The sequence below is a fragment of the Sinohyriopsis cumingii genome, chromosome 6, assembly GCF_028554795.1.
Source record: "Sinohyriopsis cumingii isolate HCF-2022 chromosome 6, ASM2855479v2, whole genome shotgun sequence".
NCBI classification, from domain to species: domain Eukaryota; kingdom Metazoa; phylum Mollusca; class Bivalvia; order Unionida; family Unionidae; genus Sinohyriopsis; species Sinohyriopsis cumingii.
In genome coordinates this window covers 163,267-186,500 of record NC_142966.1, presented here as the reverse complement: position 1 = coordinate 186,500, position 23,234 = coordinate 163,267, and the positions used below count along the sequence as shown (strand labels likewise).

The following is a 23,234-nucleotide window of genomic DNA, read 5'->3' as shown; positions in this document are numbered from 1 at the left end:
TCCCGGAAAGAGTGGTGGCAAAACAAAGGTCCAATTATCTTAGACAAACGGTATGGCAAACTCAGATGTAATTATCGGAGGCACTACGTTCTTTTCTCACTCCGATACTACAGGCAATCTCAGCTGAAATAACAACCACAACAACAATAACAGCGACAGACACCATAGCGGCGGATTTGAAACTATCTGAAGAATTAGTATCAGAACCAGAAAAAGAAATTGAGGCGGTTGAGGAGGAGGAGGGGGACGCTGACCCTCGTTGAAAAGTACACCGAAATGGGGCTAGATCAAGCATTGTATGACGTCAACATAGCAGGGCAGTTTATTAGAGCCATACAATACGTTGCCTACAGATCTCTAGACACCTTTAAACCAAGACCTTCTCAATGGGATTAGGGGTCAGAGTTCTTCCCCAATTCTACAGACAAACCTACACTGGATACCCCCTCAGTCAACTGGTAGAAGCCGCTGCTTACATTACCGCCCATCATGGCTACGCATTTCCTGATATCAAGAATCATGTGACTAGGAGTGCGGGAAAGAACGTGAAAGCAAAAGAGAGACGTGTTACCTTCTAACAGAAAAAAACAGACTTTTTTAAGGGCTCCAAAAGATTGCTTTTTATTAAATAGGGAACCATATTTGGCTTGGTATCCCTCCTTGACTAAACTATTCTCGAAACAAACTTGACCCATTGGAACACTGCAACAAACTTAACTTTTTAAACCTAACAGTGACCAAACTGGTATATGTCGCTTAGACATAATAATTTAAATAAGATCAGTATGGCTATTTTTATGTACACTAAGAACTAATATTAGACAGATATGTTAGGAAATTTAACAGACTCGTTAGATTTGAACTAATTGCACAGGTGGTTAACACATTATTGGTACTTATTATTGTCGATTAGCAATAAACAGGACTTGATTTGAAATAAGTACGGGCTAGCGTTTTGGTGAGTACTTAACATCCATGGCTGTCTTGCTGAGCACCTTTTTCCTCCTTTACCACGCTCGGACAGAAAAATGAGTGTGTGGTGAGACAATTCCCACTCATGTGTAAAGCCTTTCAGTCAGGTTGTTAAGGACTAGTTAGTCCTACACCTGAGTGGCTAAATTTAAAAATAGTCTGTGAGTACATAAAAGCCTGGGGGATGAGGCTCTCTTTCCTTCCCCAGGAGTAATTAAAAATCACGCGGTGCGTTATTAAACCAGTGATACATGCTCCATTAGAGCGAAAATCACTTTAATTCAAGTAAGCAAGCAAGCAAGTTCGGGTACCGTCTCTAGCACTCTTGATGACACCAACTGTCTGGGTTATTTTCTTTCTTGCAAGCCCCTATGTTCCACTTCTGTTTGTGATAATAACTTGTGATACTTCACATTTCCTAAAGTGGAAATCTTTACAAGCCGTACAAAATACAAAACTTATATGACTTTGGCTTTTGACACTTGCACAGACTCTTCACTTTATAAGTGTCACGAGAAAATTGTATATCCAAGTTTTTACCATTTTCAAAAACACGCACACACTTGCAGCTTGACCAGAAATATGTACATCTTGTTTTGTGGATAAGTCACAGACAAGTCCAAGCATATATAGGTGGTTATGAACGTTAGGAATATCCCCTCATTTTTTCAGAAATATCAAAGCTTGTATGTGCATTTTCCCTTTTCCACTCTATATTAGTGCTTAGATTTGTTCCAAAAAAAGAAAAAAGAAACGAAATAATTTTGAAGAAAAAAAAAAACAACTGAATTTTGAATTCAGGTTTCTCTCTGTTTATAATTTTTTTCAAGTTGATGGTGCATGACAGAGTACATTCGCCTACCTTTCCAAAGTGAGAGGCATTTCTTCACATGTCATTGCCTTTGTTAAATTCGGTTTCATTGGTTAGTTATCGTCAATCTTTAATTTTTTTCATGCATTTCTTTTTGATAGAAGATTTAAGGCTTTCTATTGTTGTAACGGTATTTATGTTGTTTAGTCTGTTGATGAAATTATCTATAGCAAAGTGCTTAAGATTTTTCAGCTTTTTTTATTATTTCAAGCCCTACAAAAGGAGACCAAGTTTGTGTTCAAAGACGATTGAAACTCTAAATTACACAGGCGTGAAGGAAAAACATCATTGTGTTTAATCTAATCATGCTTGCCGTATCTCTTTGTGTTTTATAGGTCATATTTCTTCTTAAGTAAATACATGCATCAATAGACAGACAGATTGAGTCATCATCCTTGAGTTTCACTGTACTTTCGGTTCTTTACTTCATACAAACCCCAAATTTATTGGTTTGAAAAAAAAAGATAACATGCCCCTCAATACTGTAACACGTCTGTTCTGATTCTACCGATGTGAGTGTGAGTGTTTATGTCAAAATGTTTAAGTGAGATATAAAAAAATGGTCAGCTTGAAAACGCGAACCAATACTGTGACGCTCAGTATTTTGATGTGGTAAGAGGAAATGGTACAACACACACACACACAAAGAGGGCTTGTAAGTTCACATTTCAGTGTCTGCACTGTAATGGTAACAACGCAAGAACATAGGGATTATTATGCCACACAGTCCTAGAACAAAACAATGCATCACCCGTTGTAAGCCATTTCATTGGCTATACTTATTTTCTTACCGCGTTCGCTTCGAATTGACTTGAGTAGCTATTCAGACAGTGACGAGAATGGCCATGCTTTACTGGGTCTATCCTATAGGCGATTTATATAAAAAAAAATATTTTTAAAAATTAAACTAATGCACGAACAATCGTACCATGGGCGATCCCATGGAAATTGTGTCCGTCTTATTGCAAAATACATCAACATTTAATTTAACCGTGCAGATCGCTAAATAAACCTCTGATCATACACATTTTGAAAAGTGTTGTGTGACACGGATCGCCATTGTCGTTTGGTGTCTGCTTTCTTCTTCGAAAAGAGATCGTTTCGTCTTGACTATAAAAATTTAATTTGACTAAGTTTTACGCACTACTTGAACTCATACATTTACGTTGTAGGTGTAAGCCGTCGTTCTCAGTTTTCTGGAAGTTCGTTTTTGCGTTTCTCAGATGTGATACTATTTTTTATGGACCGAACGAAATTTCTTTTGGCGTGAATCAGGACTCGTGGTTTTGTGGCAGAAATGGAGAGCATTGATTAAAGCCCAGTTATGTCGTCTTCGAAATCGCTGACACGGATTTGAACTAACACTTCAGGTTTTGTGTGAGGCGATACGGTACATCATTGCCTTTTACTTCCTCAATGAAATCGTTTCATCTTATTGCAAAATTACATTTGACTAGGTTTCATACGCAGCAGGTCTCTGTATATAAGGAGAGTGTCTTAGCGTCAGAGTATTCATTCCGCTCTCAAACGATCAAAGATGGAAGAGTCAGCACAGATCGACCTGCTGGTCAAATATTTGCTAAAAGTCATACGAAAGCATAATTCACATGCGAAAATGGCAACAAAACTTACTCTTTTGGTCGTTGATTTGATGAGAGTCATACGAAAGTGTGTAAGTGCTAATGAAGTTTGCTATATCTGCAAAGGTAAATGGGTATTTGTCTCCAGAATACCTGCTTCGTCTAAGAAAGAGAGACAAAAGTCAAGATACCTAATATCGTTGTCAGGAGAAAGGACACTGGAATTCAGAGTGCCCTACGAGAAAAGAGAATAAACAAAAACAAGACGAAACAGAGAAGAGGGATTCAGAAGAAGAAGAAATTGAAGATGATGAAGAACTTGTGCCAGTAAAGACATGGAAATGGAAAAATTGACAATGTGAGCCGATGCGTTGGCCCTGATGTGAAATTTCATACTACCTTCTAAAAGAGAATAGACCAGAAAGAACACGTAAGTGTCTCTTGGTCTTGACATTGTATAATAAGGATGGCGTGTTTTGTTTTCTACTCACACTTTATGAAATTGTGCCCTTTCACCTATCTCTATCCCTCTGGATCATGTTTTAGTTAGAATTGAAATGGAAGGATGTTTTCCTTCACGCACGCTCTTTAGGCATGCAAGTCGGTAAACAATAGTCAGTCTATTCCTCCATTATTTTGTGTCTTGATGTTTCCTAAATCACACACTGATGCCATAAAATAACGGGTTAAATGGGTTTTGTAGTGTTGGGAGTGGGGGTGGGGTGGGGTGTAGGTGTTTGGCAGAGTTGGTCATTGCAGGTGAGGGCTTAGGTGCTTTCAAAAAACTTTTACTTCTTCACTCTGTGTTGATAGTATATTTGGGGTTTGTATGCGTTCGCGTACGTTTGTGTGGATAGTTTATTTGGGGTTTGTATCATCTCCCTTCTGTGTTGATAGTATATTTGGGGTTTGTATGCGTTCGCGTACGTTTGTGTGGATAGTTTATTTGGGGTTTGTATCATCTCCCTTCTGTGTTGATAGTATATTTGGGGTTTGTATGCGTTCGCGTACGTTTGTGTGGATAGTTTATTTGGGGTTTGTATCATCTCCCTTCTGTGTTGATAGTATATTTGGGGTTTGTATGCGTTCGCATACGTTTGTGTTGATAGTTTATTTGGGGTTTGTATCATCTCCCTTCTGTGTTGATAGTATATTTGGGGTTTGTATGCGTTCGCGTACGTTTGTGTGGATAGTTTATTTGGGGTTTGTATCATCTCCCTTCTGTGTTGATAGTATATTTGGGGTTTGTATGCGTTCGCGTACGTTTGTGTTGATAGTTTATTTGGGGTTTGTATCATCTCCCTTCTGTGTTAATAGTATATTTGGGGTTTGTTTTTTCCTCTTCCCTCTGTATGTGTGTGTGTGTGTATGTGTGTATGTGTGTGTGTGTGTGTGTGTGTCTGCGCGCGTACGTTGTGTGTGTGTGTGTATTGGTCTCTGTCCGTATAAAACTCACTTTATCCCTATCAGATACACTCTACCTACCCACCTGCAGTAGCGTGCATTCAGGTCAGCCACTTGCAACACTGTTGATATTTATCCCTAGTGTTCAGTACAGTGACGTCACTGACGCTGGAAATTTCGAGACTATAAATATCGACTTGGGGATTTCCACATTTTGTAGCTATACATATATACTAGAATTCATAAACAGGAACGTCACTCAAGCTGAGGCTATAAAAAGATAGTGGGATTTTCCAAAGGAAAAACCCACAAGTTGGAGCTATAAATAGATAGTGGGATTTCATAGGAATTTCAGCTGATTATAGATACATAGGTATTTATCCACGATCGTCACAGAAGTTGATATTGTAAGTAGTTACTAATTTTATCTATTTTATAGTGTGTGTGTTTATGTGTGTGTGTGTGAGTATGTCTGCGCGCGTACGTTGTGTGTGTGTGTGTGTGTGTGTGAGTATGTCGGCGCGCGTACGTTGTGTGTGTGTGTGTGTGTGTGTGTTTGTGTGTGTGTGTGTGTGTGTCTGCGCGCGTACGTTGTGTGTGTCTATTGGTCTCTGTTTGTCCATATAAAACTCACTTTATCCCTATCAGATACACTCTACCTACCTACCTACAGTAGCGCGTATTCAGGTCAGCCACTTGCAACACTGTTGATATTTATCCCTAGTGTTCAGTACAGTGACGTCACTGACGCTGGAAATTTCGAGACTATAAATATCGACTTGGGGATTTCCACATTTTGTAGCTATACATATATACTAGAATTCATAAACAGGAACGTCACTCAAGCTGAGGCTATAAAAAGATAGTGGGATTTTCCAAAGGAAAAACCCACAAGTTGGAGTTATAAATAGATAGTGGGATTTCATAGGAATTTCAGCTGATTATAGATACATAGGTATTTATCGACGATCGTCACAAAATGGAACGAAAAAATTGAAAAAGAAGAAAATGAGAAGAGGAAGAAAGAAGAGGAGGAGGAAGAGAAGAAAGAAGAGGAAGAGAAGAAAGAAGAGGAGGAGAAAAAAAGAAGAAAAAGAGTGTAGGAGATAAAATAAGAACTTGGTGGAGAAAAAGAAGAAATTAGAAGAAGAAGAAGAAAACCCAAAGGCCCTTTTCAGGGCCCCCATATTTCTCGAAAAGAGATAGCCTTTCCATTGCCTACCCCTTTTTTATTTTGTTTTTTATTTTTTTTAAAAAATAGAGACCCTCCCTGTTTCAATTTTACATAGACCCTATACAGTCCCAAGGGTTTTTGGCCATGTTAAATTTACATAGACCCTATACAGTCCCATGGGTTTTTGGCCATGTTAATTCCCATAGACCCTATATTGTCCCACGATTTTTGTCCATGTTAAATTTACATAGACCCTATATTGTCCCAGGGGTGTTTTTAATGATAAGTCCCATAGACCCTATACTATCCCTATTCACTACTCAGGTATTACAACGGCAGTTAATGACATGTTCTTTAGTCTGGTTTACATTTATGTGTACAAATGATTAAATCAAGGTCATTGGAGTTTATATCTGTTTTTGTGATGCAGTCATTTATAATAGTGTCTAACACATATTTTGCCTAAAAATTGTGATAGTTGGTTGTGTTTAGCAGATGCTCATTCACAAGAGATTGTGTTTGGCTATAAAATTAGCAAATAGCTTCTCAGCATGTCTGGCTTTATTCACATTTGATGCAGATTCATCAAACATGGATTTCAGTAATGGCATATTTGTTGTCACTGTTAATATGCTTTTATGAGCTTGGGATTTTGCATGGCAAATGATTTCATTCTGGACACCATAACAGACTTTAAAATCAGCGGAAGAGCAGAATGCATATTGACATCCCATAGAACAAGATTGCAATGACTAAAATGCCTGTTTTCTAACCTCCTTGGTTTTTGTGATATTTTGGTTGCTTGGATTTTGATGTTTTGACATTGGAATGCTTAGACATATTGACAGACTTAAATATCAAAGTCAAACCAACCCAGTTTTATGCCACTTGAGCCCTTGAGTATAATCAATTAACATCTGTAATTCTGTCCAAGTTTCTTTTGTTCTTAAATAGTGTAGACTCTAATCCCTGTCAAGATCTTAAAGCACCAAAGTAGAACATACCTTGTGGAGAAATTCAAATTAATGTTTACTTTTTTTTGCTGACTGGGCTCTTTAGTAACTCAAATATAATCAGTTAACATATTTAATCCTTTCTGAATTACTTCGGCTCACACATTGCGTATAATCTACCTCCACAGATTTCAGACAATGAAGCCTGCCAATGACTTTGTAGGGCAAAATTAGCAACTAAATTGTCTTGCCATGCTTTGACCAGTTGAGTCACATGATCACAGGCATTATTACCATAAACATATTGCACTATAACCAGAATATGCAAAAAAAAATGGAAACGATTGAATTTTTCAGTAATAATTCTGCATACACTTCCTGTGCAGGAGGTTCACATGTTTGTACTTTGCCATCTTCTCCTAGTGCTAGTCTCCAGTCCAAGGTGAAAATTTATTCCTAGAATGAAAGCAACACATTCCCATTCCATTGCCATAGTCATCACTATCATTCAGAACATTTTCCTATGTTTACTTGGACTCTCTGGTGCTATTATTCATGTCTGTGTGGTGCTATTATTCATGTCTCTGTGGTGCAATTATTCTTGTCTTTGTGGTGCAATTATTCATGTCTCTGTGGTGCTATTATTCATGTTTCTGGTACAGTTATTCATGTCTCTGTGGTGCAATTATTCATGTTTCTGTGGTGCTATTATTCATGTCTCTGTGGGGCAATTATTCATGTCTCTGTGGTGCTGTTATTCATGTCTCTGTGGTGCAATTATTCATGTCTCTGTGGTGCTATTATTCATGTCTCTGTGGTGCAATTATTTATGTCTCTGAGCACAAATGAATTTCATTCATTCTGTCATCTTTTGTGATAATTTAAATGAATTTTATCCTTTTTTTGTTTAAATTGACATTGAATTTATTGAATCTTTTGCACTGGCTAGTTAGGTATTGCTTCCATAAATTTTTATCCCACTTGTTGATGCAGGTGTTTGGGTAGATATTACCCCTTACAGCTTTGTTCTGCTTATTGGTTTCAGTTTTTCAGCATACCATAAATTGTTGGCAAATGTGGCCATAGAAGGCTTTACTGTACACCCACTCCACCTGTTTGGTATGCACTGTGTGTACTGACATCGATAGATGTCCATTCTATGCATTATGGTCAGATGAAATATTGGGACTTAGCAGAGAGTCACCACTTCTGTAAATGTTGGAAGAATGGAATTGTCTTCTACATCTCCTGTTTACCACTACCCCACACCACCCCATTTCAGAGTAAGGGAGCTGCCAACATGCTGAGCTTAGAAGGAATCAGGTGTTACAAAGTATAATGAATTCACCAACATGCCAATCCTCGGAGGCACTTCCCAGTGTAAGGATATTACCTGCAGGCTGATCCCCAGAGGGATCAAATGTACTTTTCCATAACAGAAAGTCACCAGCTTGCCCATTCTGGAAGGGATCAAGGGCACTTCCTAGTTATAAGGTGATGCAGGCATCATTGTTGTTCATCTTTGCATTTTAATATTAGAGACTGGATGGTATTATGTAGCTAAGAAACACTTCAGCTCTGATGACATGGTTTGTCATTTATTGATAATACGTGTTAGTTACTTTTGGGATTGAACTCAGTTCTAAAGCAGGGTGTTACTACACATACTTTGTTGATGGATGTCATATATTCCTGAATAACCAATGTTATTTGCAATATGTTCTTAGTGTTAAGTACTCAACTTCTCTGATGCATTCCAAGCAGGTGTTTTGAAAATGAGTTTTTCCTGGACTTTGGTCCTCTTTAGATGATTTGTCCTTCTCTGAATCACAGCTGTGTTACAACAATTTGTGCTAGAAAAACAAACCACACTTCTGTTACCATTCAAAACAAGCAAAATTTGGCAATTAATTGATGGAGTAAAAACTGACTTCAAAGAAACTTTGATATTGGTCATGATCTAGACAATAATCTTGAATAAAGATGCCTTAAATATGCTTTTTTAATAATTTCTTTATTTTACAAATAAAAGCTCAAGATTTACCTAACTTCAGATGAATAAAAATTGCGTTGTTCAACTCGTGTATCTTACCTGTGCAAGTTAACAGTTTGGGTTCTTGCACAGCAGTGCTGAAAAGACTATCAAATACAAAATCACCCTAGCTGTTGTCAGTCAGTTAAGTAATCTCTGGAATGGTGGTTGTTTATTGCTGACTACCCTTACTTTGTCTTTTACAGTAAGGCAATCAGCTGTATAAACTGCCCTTGGTCGTGCATGATTATTAGGCATGAAGCTGTGCAAATCGTTACTGTTTAACAGGCTACAAGTGACAGACACATATTGTAGTGTTAAGAAATCTCTCTCTCTCTCTCTCTCTCTGTCTGTTTTGTTTTTCAAGATTTATTAGAAATTTTATTTTATAAACACAGTTATGTCTGGGGCTTTAGGAGTCAAAAATATTGATTTTCATGTGACCTGTTTTGATCTGGCAAGTAAGTTTCTGGCATAAGTATTGTGCAGCCAGCTTCTTCACCAAAGTAGTCAAGGTTACTGATAGTGTCAGGTTTCCTAGATAGAGACTCTTCACAATGATAAGTCACTTCATCAGGAACCTGGTTGAGACATTAGTCAATGAGTGAAGGTCACCAGGAGCCTGGTTGAGACATGAGTCACTGGATGCAGGTCACCAGGCACCTGGTTGAGGTACTGGTCACCAACCACAGAGCAAAGCAACAGATACCAGTCACTGGGCATCTATCTTCAGTCACTCCAGGGTAGGAAGAATACCGGTCAATGGGCATTCATTTCTGCCAGTATTGGACATCATATTTCCTTCATCAGGATCATGGAGCCTCCAGTCCCTACCAGGGAAAGGGTCAATGACGGTACACCCAATATCTGAGATATCTCTGCAGCCACCATTTCTTGTTTGACAGTCAAAGATCTTATCAATCTCTCACTGATAATGATCTTTCATTCTTAAGAATCTAAATCCATGAGGTGTGGGCTATTGTTACATCTCAGACTTTTAGTAATCATTCCACTTTTTATGATATTAGGAATGCCACTTTTGGCGATCTCACTCTACTTTCTTATCATTCGACCTGTGTTAACTGGCACACCCAATTGAAGGAATGTATGCATTAGGTCCTGTTATGCAATTCCAGCTAGTTGTCAACAATCTGTCCTCAGCATACAGCAGCATGCAACTGGAACACAATAAGTTCATCCTGACAGCTATTATAAGGAAATTGGCCTCCCTCAAGGCTGAAAAAGTCAGCAAAGTAATAATAATAGATAATGTATTTCTGCTACTAAAATGTAATTTGGGAGGGTAAAACTAATTTTAATTATATAATACTTACCTGCTATTATTACTGATTCCCTTCTCCCATTCTGCTGTCTTGGACAGTATTCTGAATGATGGAAGTTACTAAGGCACTAAATTATGGCTGTGTTCTTTTCGTTTGAGATGTCCAATTACTAACTGGAGGAATGAATTTTCATCTTCGATCTTTAACTGGGGAGGAAAGCCAGGAAAAGAGATAGCATAGTAATAATAATATTTAAGTATTACATAACAGCACTTATTGTCTCCTCCCCGCCCCACACCGCAAAAAACTACAGTTCAGTTGATAAAAGGGTTTTATCTGTTCTTCCCATCCATCTCCCATGTCTTTCACCCCATGATTTGACACTGGTATTGTGTCAGTGGAATTTGGGTACCAGCTATGTCTCAGAATATTTTACAAGGATTTTGATTAGCGTCATATCTTTACAGCAAAGTACTTCAAGACAAAGTTGGGGTGGGAGAAGCAGATTTAATTTACTGGTAGCTTTTTATTTTCTCTTTGACTGTGGAAGTGGACAACCTCAGAAAAGGCACCTGATTGATCAGTTATATGCCAGATTGATGCGCATACCAATGGTCACACCTGTAGAGGTTTAGCCAATGGTTTTTCAGAACCCTTCTTTCTGTAAAGGAAATGACTAAATTATGAACAGCATGATGACTTTTAAGATCATACAGTGTGAGGGACCTCTCCAACTGTCAGGGCAAAATGTCCAAAACAGTACAATTGAACACTCAAATCGGAAATGTATTTAAAATATTAAGTAACTATATATATATATATATATATATATATATATATATATATATATATATATATATATATATATAAGACTTTGTAACCATTATTCAGCAAGATGTGATTTATCTTAATAATTAAATAAATAAACCACATCTTCTTCGATCCCCATGATTTTCACATATGTTTGTAAGCATATTGAATTTTGAGTATTCGGATATCATTTCATTTAATGGTTTTTCTTCTTTCCGCTCAAATGATATATATATATATAGAAAGAGACAGACAGACACACAAATTACATGTTGTTGTCTCAACAGTACATTATCATTCTGATTAAAATAAGATCTTGACTGTCCAACATGAAGATCTGACAGCGACCGGTTATGGATCATGTTCTAGTACCCTTGAATTAGATAGTGTAAATGCAGCTTTCAGAAATTTTAAAGTGAATTGAATCATTTAGAACACATTGATGCTCTTTAACCATAGTGTTCAGTCTCCCAAATATCAAAATATAATAATTCATCTGATTGGCTAGTAAAATTAGTGATTATGATACATGTAATAACATAGGTCACCAGAACATGACCCCAAAGTGAAAGCTTGTCAGACTTTCATGCAGGAAATTGGAAAACTGATTTTAATCAGGCTGGCACAATAGCTACAAGCTCAGTGAATGTATATTATGCAAAGGGACACAATCCTTACAGAAGTAATCAAATCAGAAAGATTTTTTTTCCCCTGCCAGTGAACACCTTTTTTTCTCTTTCAGGCTGGAAAATTACAGTTTGGCTACATCTATGGCATTGGTTTGGTTGGTTGCCTAGCAGTGTATGCCTTGCTGAATTTGATGAGCATGACTGGGGTGTCTGCAGGAATAACTGTCAGTGTCTTGGGTTACTGTCTACTTCCTATGGTCATTCTGTCTTTTTCATCCATTCTTCTTTCTTTACAGTAAGTATATTTATCAACTGTCATTATTATAAAAATAGAAGAACCCTGTACATTAGCTTTCCTGGCTGTAAGGTCAAGCAAGCTTATGGTATAACGTTGCATCTCTCATGTGTTGTGTGTTGTGAGCCATCCATTGTGTTGCATCCAAACATTGACAAATGCTTCTTTCCACTCAGACATGATATACATGATTTTTCTCAGTTTTAAAGTGGTTTTCCACTTTTCTCCGGACTTGAGTCAGGTTTTTCTTGATAGAGTCCGTTTTTTATATCATCTCTGATCTGGTTTTGTAAAAACGGTCTGTTTGGTCCCATTCCGCAATGACCTTTGTAAATTATTCATTCCATATATTAGTTAGCACACGACTCATACAGAATATTCTGATTGGTCAAAGGTTTAAATTCATCCAATAATTCTTCGTGTAATGGAAACTGATGGCAATGGTAAGAAGAAACATGCTTGCAAAACATGGCATCCCAAGTTGTTGAGAGGGAGCATGACAAGTTTAGATAAAGGTTTAAAAAACGTATGAAAATGGGAATGGCTGGAGTGAAAAGTTCACATAAATTTAGCTGGTCAGTTTATAAGAAAACAATGCTAGGGTACTGGCATTTTGTGACCTCTGCAAAAAAGATCTGAATTACGGTAATTGTTGTTGCAAGAGTTTGGAACTGCACCTACAAAAGAAGCTGCACATTGAAAAATTGAGGCTCAGAAGGCATCTGGAAAAAGTGCAATTAATTACTATAAGAAGAAATATTTCTTGCTTGAGAGAACAGATGTAGCCCTTTGTCAGAATATGTGCACTGCCTGTCGCTGTTACAAGCACCAGCCTGAAAGGAATGAGGCTTTGATTGAGAAGGAAAAGAAACGATTGCACATTGAGCAAAAAAGGTCGGTGATGACAAAAAGTAAGGCTAATGAAATCTTTGCCAAAGTTACAAAAAGAGCTCAACTAGCATATCAACAGCTTGCGTCCATTGGAGAAAAAGACAAGTGAATGTATGGGATTATTTTTATATAGTTGATGTACTTATTTTACAGATTTGTTATGAAAAGAGAGAAGTATATAATACATTTGCTGCAAAAATGACGAATTATTGTAACTTAATTGTGATGTGAACACTGCACATGAAATAACTTCAGTATCAGTAGGACTGGAAAACAAATTCATGTGACTATAAACATTGTGAAATTATTGACATAAAGTTGAAAATTTTTGGTAAGTTTATTAGTTTTTCAAATGATTATTTTGGCTTATTTAACAATCATAAGTTGCACCAGGAGCAGTTTTTTATGAGTGTAAAATGTGCTGCACTTCGAAACCCTGTTGGGGGAGCACCCCCAAAATATTTTCAGCTTTTTTTAATCGAAAACCAAACTCATGTCTGCACTCTGGAGTCCATATTTCCTTCCAGTTTCAATAAAACTTGGAGCATAGGTTTACATCATCAAAATCACTGACAAGTCGGATAATGAATGATATCCTTGCAAATTAATTAGGTGATCTTGCATCTCATTAGCTAGGCTTGTTACCAGTTTGGCAGCCTTATTTTTGATCAGCTTTTTATCAGACTTGATATATAGGGCTTATATGATCAAGATCTTGGATTGTTTCAATAAAGATCAAGAGCCATGTGTATTAGGGTAATCTAGCAGCTGAATGGCTGACTTTGTTGCCATTGTGGAGATGTATTCCTAATCTGATTTTGATCAGGCTTGGAATGAATGTGATAATGAGCAAGAGGCACACATACTTGTGCCATAACCAAGTATCTGATTGACTGAGCTTGTTACCATTTAGGAAGCTATTTTATTTTTTTATCTGAGTTTGATGAAACCTTCAGTATATTTTTGGATTTCTGACAATTTCAATCATGATAAAGATCATTACATATAAATAAGTTGATATTACACTGTATTGCTTGACTTTATTACCACTTTTTAAGTCATAATTCTAGTCTGGGTTTTGATGAAATATGAATATGGATTCAAAAGTGAGTGGGATCCATGCATATTAATGAGGTGGTCTTATTATCTAAGCTTGTTAGCACTCTTGAAGCCATATTTTCTTGTCTGATTTCGTCTAAGCTTGTTAGCACTCTTGAAGCCATATTTTCTTGTCTGATTTCGATCAGACTTAACATTTAGGGTTATATGATGAGCAAGATCTGTTCATATCATTGAGGTGACTGCATCTGATTCATTAAACACTTGAGTGGCTGCTGTACATCTGATCTTGATTTAATCAAATGTAAGTAGTCTTATATCATCAAGATATTTTATGTGCTTTATTAGTCAAAATCTATGCATATTAATGAGGTGATCTTGCAAATAATTGACTAAGTTTTTTACCACTTGAGACTATTTTGTCCTGATTTTAATCAAACTTGTTAAATAGATGAGTATTGCAAAGATTTTGGATGATTTTTATTATGTGCAAGACCTGTGCATATTTATGCAATCTTGGAGATATTTTTTCCACTCTTGAAACTGTATTTATGTTATTAAGATTATGGTTGAGTGAAATTTAAGCATTATGACCGAGCTTGTCAACAATTAAGCATCTATATTTTTCATCAGGTTTTGATCAAGCTTTTTAAGTTACCACTTTGGAGATCAAATTCTAATCAAATTAAAATCCACCTTAATCTTATATTATCATTGATGTTGAGAGGTTCTATAATAAGTGAGTTCTGTGAATATATTTAATGTACCTGGCATTTGATGGTTGATCTTCTTACCTCATTAGATGTAGAAACTATGTTGTTTGTCCATTTTCAATAAAACTTGGTATTTGAGTCTGTATCATGAAGATCTTTGATGACTTTCATTTATGAGCAAGACTTTGAGCACATCAGTTATGCTTTTATCTTTAGAGGCAATTTTTATCAGAATATAATAAAATACCATATATATTCACTTATAAACCAAAGCAAACTACAAGCAACAAAGATCCTGATCGACTGTAGCATAATTCGCCAGCAAGTTAGGGTCTGTAGTGTTTGTTCCAATGATTACTCCCATCAAACGGCACAGACTCAGATCTGCTGGTGCATTATGTGATGTCAAATCTGGGTTTGTGCATTTTCCAGTTGCATTTGACTTATAAGCGAGTAAATATGGTAATTAAAATCAACTTGGTCTACAGTTTGGAGATAGCTTAGTTGTGTTCTTACAAAGCTTTATCCTTAACTTAGTGAAATAATGTAGGTTATAAAGAAATATATAGTTGCTTTTATTAGTACCATCCAACAGTCGCATTGTACAGGATTGACACGCAACTGTGAAAATCCTGCAAAAATTGAAAATTGTATGCAAAAGATTTTAATACTTGGAGACAAACACATGCAGAGAATTGGGGTTTGTCACAAATTTTCATTAATTATATTCTTTATTTCAATAAATGTAGAAACTGCCCATTTTGTTCCCCTGTACAGTGATCCTGTTTTGGGCCATTATTTCATTTGAAGATTGAATCTTACAAAGGAATTTTGAATTTAGTTGAATTAATAGCGGAGTTGAGTTTAAGGGAATGCATATGTCCAATCACTTTGTCTCTGTCAGTATGGGATCACAACAAATATTCGACCATCATTTCCACTGTCTGTGTCAATAGCGGCTGCCAGCAAAAATGTGGCTGTCAATTCCCTTGTCTCTGGTTTTGGAACAGATACACAGTACTGATTGTTTTCTAGTAGTATGTCACCCACCCATTCCCGGATCATAAATATCAAGGTTTAGATCTTGTATTATAGGTCTAACATCATATAAAATTCCAGCCAATATTGGTCCATGTCGTTTTGTCCTCTTGATGATTTTAAATGATTGGAGTAGACACTAATATTTGCCAGGGGCAGCTGCATCTGTATGTCCTTTGTAAAGTCACTTAGCTTCCAGTTCCTCAGCAAAATAAATAAAAGTGCTCTTAATTCAGAAGTTGGAGAAATACTGTTTGCTTATCTTTTTCCTTCAAATGATGCACATGAATTATCATAAAAGTTGGGCTAAGTATCACTCAGCAAATCTGCACTCTCTTTTTCAGAGGTATAATTGGAATAGTTCTGGTGTGTGTGGCAGTGGTGTGGTGTAGCTTATCAGCCTCCAAATTATTTGTATCAGCCCTGGAAATGGATCAGCAGCAGTTGTTGGTTGCCTACCCCTGTGCTCTGGTGTATGGAGTATTTGCCTTGCTTACTGTGTTTTGACCTGCAGACGCCATCTCTGTTTCAGTATAATGCATTCATTGACAGAAAGCTGTGTTTCATTGTCATCTTGCACATTTTGTTCTGTACTTAATTATATGCATACTCACGAACATGCCGTTTAGGTATTTTTAGCTCACCAGGCTCTCTGTGAGGTGAGTGACTTTAGGCTCACATGGGCCTCTTGTTTTAGCAATAGGTTGAGGATGGAGATTACTATTTTGTTTTCATATTAAGCAGAAAAATCTGTGATATTGGAGGTTTCAAATTTAAATAAACAGAGACTCTTTTTGTTAATAGTATAGACAGATTTGTGCTGTCAAATTGTTGTTTACTTTACAGCACTTTTGGACAAATTTTGATATTGGGCACAGTAACATTTTTCTCAAAAATAAGTTGCACAGCGGATCATTTGCATCATTTAAAAGGTTTACTCTTGACTATGATCATGCATTGGATGTAAATGTGTTATGTCAGTCTTACCAAGAAAACATAGTAATTTGCAAAAGTTTACAATTATGGTCTGTTGAAAAGAAATTGTTGCCTGTACAAATAAACACCTTTGTAACAGCAAATTTTCTTATTTCTTTTACACCATTGTATTTCCCTGGTAGGATTCTGCTGTTAATTAATTATCAATTCAGTACTCCTAAACACCATCCAACTACTTTATTTAGCTGTGGATAATAGGCACCTTGCAGCAAACAGCATAGACCCTGATCTGCCATCACATAATACATTATGTAAATGATTTCAAACAGTGTAGACCCTGATTTGCTTGTGTTTTATGTCTTGGCAGATCTGAATTTATACTGTTCATTTTACAATTGATTTCAAGCAGGGTAGACCTTGATCTGCCTATATATTATATATACTGTTGATGTTGCAATTGATTTCAAGTAGTGTTGACCTTGATTTGCTGGCTCATTATGATAGCCAGTCATAGCCAGTCTGGATCTATACAGGTTCATTTTACAAATGATATCGGGCAGTTAGTGTAGACTCTGATCTGACAGTACCTGGTCTCACAGCATATCCTGACCTATACTGTTCATTTAAGAAATTTCAAGCATTTTCAAGCTCAGTAGACCCTGATATGCCAACACATTATGTCGATGCATATTTTGGTTTATACTGATCATTTTATAAACAATTTCAAGTGTGGTAAGCCTTGCTCTGTCAACACATTATGAAAGCATTTCTAACACTTTCAGGCTGCCTGGACCCAGTTATGAAGGCATTTGTGTTAAAGCAAATCTAGGTCCATACTGTTCAATTTACAAATAATTTCAGGCTGCGTGGACCCTGATATGCACCCAAATTGTGTTTCAGCAGATCTAGGTCTATACTGTTTCTAGCTGGGTACATTGTGTTACAAATTGATTTATATCATGCATTTTAAATCTTTTTGATTTTAAATCTGCTTGTTAAATTTGGTAATCAAAATTCCTTCTTGTTATTTTTTTAGAATGACTTCTTTCTATCAAATTATGGCTTTTATTCAGTGGAACATTGCTTCTGAAATCATGCAGTTAGTCAAAGTACATTAAGCTGCAATGTCTATTTTAACAGAATTGTAACCAAGTGGGCTTTGGATTAAATAAATAACCCAAACACAATGTGATGGACGATGGAAATTTATAAAATGAATTAATAAAAATGTATATATATATATATTATAAATACAATGATTCTCTCACGCTCTCAACATATGATTGGTCCAGTCACTCTATACAAACATTCACAAGTTGAAAAACGAAAATATGATTCATGTAATCTTATGTGTGGAAAGTGAGATTCAAAAAACCTCAAGGACTGCAAATACTTTTCAAATAATATGCGATGTAAGAGAGATTCACATAATCTCATGCATGGAATACGATTAAGATTCAAACAATCTCAAGGAATTCAAATACGTTTCAAATAATATGCGATGTAAGAGAGATTCACATAATCTCATGCATGGAATACGATTAAGATTCAAATAATCTCAAGGAATTCAGATATGTTTCAAATAATATTATTTACTGTAAGTGAGATTCACATAATCTAGATTATGCAATGTAAGCGAGATTTCACATAATCTCCTATAATACAATTAAGATTCAAAATCTCGTGCAATTGAAAATGTACTCAGTTGAAACATCATTTGGAACAAACATATGCCTCTTGACACTTGTACAGTCATATGATTCATAAACTGATGAACCACACAGTTTCACGAGTCCTTGGGTTGGCCCACACTTTTATTGGCCGCTCACACCCTTCACGGATTCACCACATGTACAGACATGTGTATACAAGGCAGTATTGATGAAATAGACAAAATAATGAAATATGAAAGAGTATGTCATTGAAAAGATGTTTGAAATTTTTACAGAACAACACAGTATTGACGAAAGAGACAAAATGATGAAACGTGTAATAGAGGAGACTGATTTTTAATTAAAGTTTGCAGCATAGAGGTGTTTACAGTTGAATTAAATACAGAACATGTACAAATAATGTGGCATTTTTTAATATACATGTAATCAGAAGATTGTATGAGAAAATGAGTACATACAGAAACAAGTTTGATGAACAAAATCAATTAAATATTAAAAAAATTATGTCCTCACCATGATTGTTCAGATGGTAATTACTTTAACATTGCAGAAAATATTGGAATGCAGATTTAATAAGAGGCAAAAAATAGAAACTAAAGTGAACATTAAAGCACTAGAAGGTTGGTAGGTCTTTTGAAGGCTGAAATTACAAGTATACTACTTAGAAGAAAGTTATAAATTTAACTATGCCACACAGACATTTAAATGATTCAGTGAATAGAATTTACACACTTATGGAAATTCATAGCATAAACAATGAATTATGCACAAGCTACAACTTTTTTAGGAATCAAAATTTTACAGAGGAAAGGAATCGTGGACAAATTATCTGGAAGGGAATAATACTATTTTGTTTGTATTAAAAGATGATCTTAAAGGATTATGTCTGTGTAATGTCATTATGGACACTATGAGATAACTATTCAGTATTATAGGTGACACAGAATTTGCATGATACAGCTATTTGAAGCTGATAATGAAATAATGATACCCAATACGATAACTGAAGAATTACAGAGGAAAACGTTGAAGTTATATGAAAAACAAAACAAAACGATTATTTGAATGAATGATTGTGTGATCCAGATTTGGTGACACAATATTCAACCAGTCTGGATGATGACTTTGATTTATATGCATCTTCTTTTTAATCATCTCATTAAGACACACCCACTGTATATACTTGCGTATAAGCCGACCCCCCCCCCACTGAACAGGTATAAACACTAAAGAGTGCATGACCCGCTTATTAGCCGACCCACAACTCCGAGGCATCACAAGATGCACGTGGTAAGTTCTAAATGCATTTATTTAGGCAAACTTATATTAACAAAACGTACATGTATAATTATTTCGGGCATGGCATGTATGATTATTAAAAAGAAATGGTATAAACTTGTTTGAAAAGTAATTTATTTAATTTTCTGTGTTCTTATTGGTTTTGCCTAATTTAGATTCATGTATAATTTGATCGAACGATGACAAGAATTAAGCAATCGCGAGTTGCTGTAACACTACCTCTCTCTTTTGATTCAGTTTTTGTTTGTTTATGCATCATTGCATTTGACATTTTATATCAGCGTACCAGTAATTACGTTGCTATTTTGCCTTGAAATTGTAAATACCTAACTCATTAAAATTTGATCCCAGTATGACAACACAACAGTCAACGAAATGGTTTGATTCAATGCTCGCAATTAGGCTAATGAACTTGTTTATACAATACAATGGTTTGAACATGTGCTACATGAAGTACATTCTGCGGAATGAAGTACATCCATAGAGTCGAATCATAGGCACCACTGCACTCAAATTTAATGATATCTCCAAAATACAATAAAGAAGTTTCAGAAATAATTTTTCGAAAATTATGCTAATACCGTTGTTGAGTTGTAGTTTGCTTTGATGGAAGCCATCTTACACCATACCTGTCAACTCTCACGCTGGGAGAGAAAGAAAAAAAAAAACTCCCGAATTTTGGGGTCGCTCCACGCCTATCTTCCGGTTTCATAATATCTCCCGATTTTTTGCAGAGATCTCCCGATTAATCCATTAATGTTATCTCAGTGTGTAGGATCGCTTATATCATTGAAAATGAGTAACTCGTGAGCATGTGATTCAACTTAAACGAAACAGTTATTAAGGACTTGCTGAAATGTTATCTGGAAGAATGCAATTTGGTCGAAACAAAGATTAAAACAAAATTTGCATCTAATATGTTTGGGATGGATTTAAGTGATGCTATGCACGCTTTGCACTGTGTAAGTACTGTAAATTAGAATTCATCCTGGTCTCCCATGTAAACTCAAGAGGCCCGCGAATTTTGAAGTCTGTGTTAACTTTTATTTAATTTCATGTTGGATAAATAAGAAAATATGCAAGTGCAAAATAATAACAAAATCAATCACAGTACTTGATAACAGTTCAATAAGTATCGGGTCACTGAAAATGATTTTCTTTTTTTACATGCATGTGCCTTATGACACAAAATTTTTTTTATACTCCCACAATAAGATGGAGCAATCCATCTTTTAATGCTTACCCTCCGATGTCCATCAGTCCTTCTTTTACCAATTTCGTTTTTGTACAATGACTCAAATTGTTTTCCATCTACAGATTGCTTACTTTATCGAAGTAAGAATCCTCTCTGTCATGGGGTCAAAAGCTCAAAGGGCAAGGTCACTGTGATGACAGAAAAAAATGGTTTCCACATAATAACAAGTTCTCAATTGACTTTGGTTAGGAAATTTTTTTTTGGCTTACTGGCAATTTTAGAATCAAAAAGTCAAAGGACAAGGTAACTTAACGAACAAAAATGACTCAAATAAAAACTATATTATACAATAGATATATATCCGTAACATCTTCCCCCTTAAAAAGACATATGCCATAAAACCTTCTTTTGGTATTTATATGTCAAGCATATATATGTAACTAATATTGTATAAGAAAATGAATGATTCAATCATGTATACAAAACAATGCAATACTTTACTTCTATGCATGTGAAAGTGCATCTGCAATTAAATTTGCCTTTCCTTATATGTGTCTAACATTGATGTTACATGACTGTAACATGAGACTCCATCAAAACAGTTTTTTGATTTTTGTTCTTCGTTTTATTAATGAACGTGAGGGAGTTGTGATTGCTAAAGACAACAATTGGAGAATGAGCTACACTAAATTACACCTCAAAGTGTTGCAAGGCCATCATCAAAACCAAACACTTCTCTATTGTGGAATACTTTTTCTGGTGCTTATTCAGTTTTTTGTTAATACAAACATAGTACATTGGATGAACCACACCGTTGCAGTCTTCCTGTAACAGCACTCCACCAACCCCTACATCACTTACATTTTAAATGATTTAGTGAAATCTGGAGCTGAGAGAACTGGTGCACTATTGAGTATGGCCATTAACATATAAAAAGCTTCCTGATATTTGTCTGACCAGCAAAATTTGGTCTGTTTACTTAACAATAATTAGAAATTCAACAATCATGGAAAGATTAGAGCAAAATTTATAATAATATCCTGCCATCCCCCAAAATCTCAGTTGCTTACTTTATTTAACCATGTGCCACACTATGTCCTAAAAATGTAACACAAGTATGGCAGGAGTCACTTTTACTTAAGCGATTGTCAAATTTGCTTTACTGAGCTTTTCTAAAACATATTTTGGATTGTTTCCTTGTGGTCATTCATGGTATCATTGTAGATACTGAGATAATGCATGTAGGCATCACACCACTATTTCCTATACCAGATGTGATCACATTCATCAAATGATGCAAGGAACTGGGGGGACCCTTCATCCAAAATGGCATGACTTTGTATTGGTAAAGTCCATCTAGAGTCATGAATGCTGAAATTTCCTTTGCTCTCTCCATGAGAGGAATTTGTTAGAATCCCTTCAAAATTAAAAACTTGGTGACATGTTTGGTATTTCCAATCCTGTCAATGCAGTCATAGATGCATGGAATTGGAAATGATTATGTTTTAGAGACACTGTTTACTTTTCCGTAATCAGTACATATATGCAAAGTCTTATCTGGTTTTATCAGAAATTTGATTCTTTACAGTTTTATCAGTTTGAGACTTGTAAGTACTCACAAGACACAGAAATCGTTTCTTAACACAAATCTCTGGAGAAGATTTATTCACAATGAAACCTTGTGAATCAAAGAATAATCATCAGCTGTACTGGCTGCTTTCTCTGAAGTTCCAGCCCCTTTCTCATAAAGCTCTAGCACCAATACTGACACAGTTCTTGTATTTTTCAATCAATAAGTTGTTTAAAAATATCATAAATTTTGTCAACCTCCTTGCCTAGACATCGTCTATTAAACAATCATTCTTCTTTCCATGCAAACTCAAGATGAGTTTCCTTTCTACAGTTTCTAAAGCTTTGACGATAGGTATCGGACACGATCTTATAAGCCTTCAAAACATTATTTGACCAGATCATAATCACCAGTTTGATCAGACGAGTGTGAAGTGTAGACATCAGTAATTGACCAGTAAACACACTTTGCAGTAATGAAGTCCGATAATCATTCAGCCATTTCAAATTTTCAGCAATTTTCTAACAAACGGAGAAAATATTTCTTGAACTCCTTTTCTCTAAAAGGATGACCAGTCTGATGTGTTTGGCAATGTGGAAAAATGAACCTTTGTGTACACGAGAGTGCTCCTTACTGTTTAGCTCAAATTCTCCTTATTTAAACTCCTTTAAATCATTCTCTCTTTCCTTCTCTCCTCCTTTCTTGCCTTTCTACATCCTCTTTTCTTTCTTACCTTTCTGCCTCCTTTCTTTATTGCATTTCAATCTGTTTCGTCTGCATTTCCTTTATTTTCTTCTCTCTCTCTTTCTCTTGACTTTTCTTTCTCTTTCTTCTCTCTTGTTCTGTCTCCTCTTTTC

General features: G+C 35.8%; 1 protein-coding gene across 1 annotated transcript in view; it reads left to right on the top strand.

Annotated features, from left to right (window-relative positions):
* Positions 1–16,783, top strand: part of LOC149796251 (protein YIPF5-like) — a 189,076-nt gene extending 172,293 nt beyond the window's left edge. The window contains exons 6-7 of the mRNA XM_089960890.1: positions 11,822–12,003; positions 16,049–16,783. Of these exons, the coding sequence (XP_089817016.1) occupies positions 11,822–12,003; positions 16,049–16,211 (345 nt within the window). The 3' untranslated portion in view covers positions 16,212–16,783. The remainder of the gene's footprint in view (positions 1–11,821; positions 12,004–16,048) is intronic.
* The last annotated feature ends 6,451 nt before the right edge of the window (positions 16,784–23,234 follow it).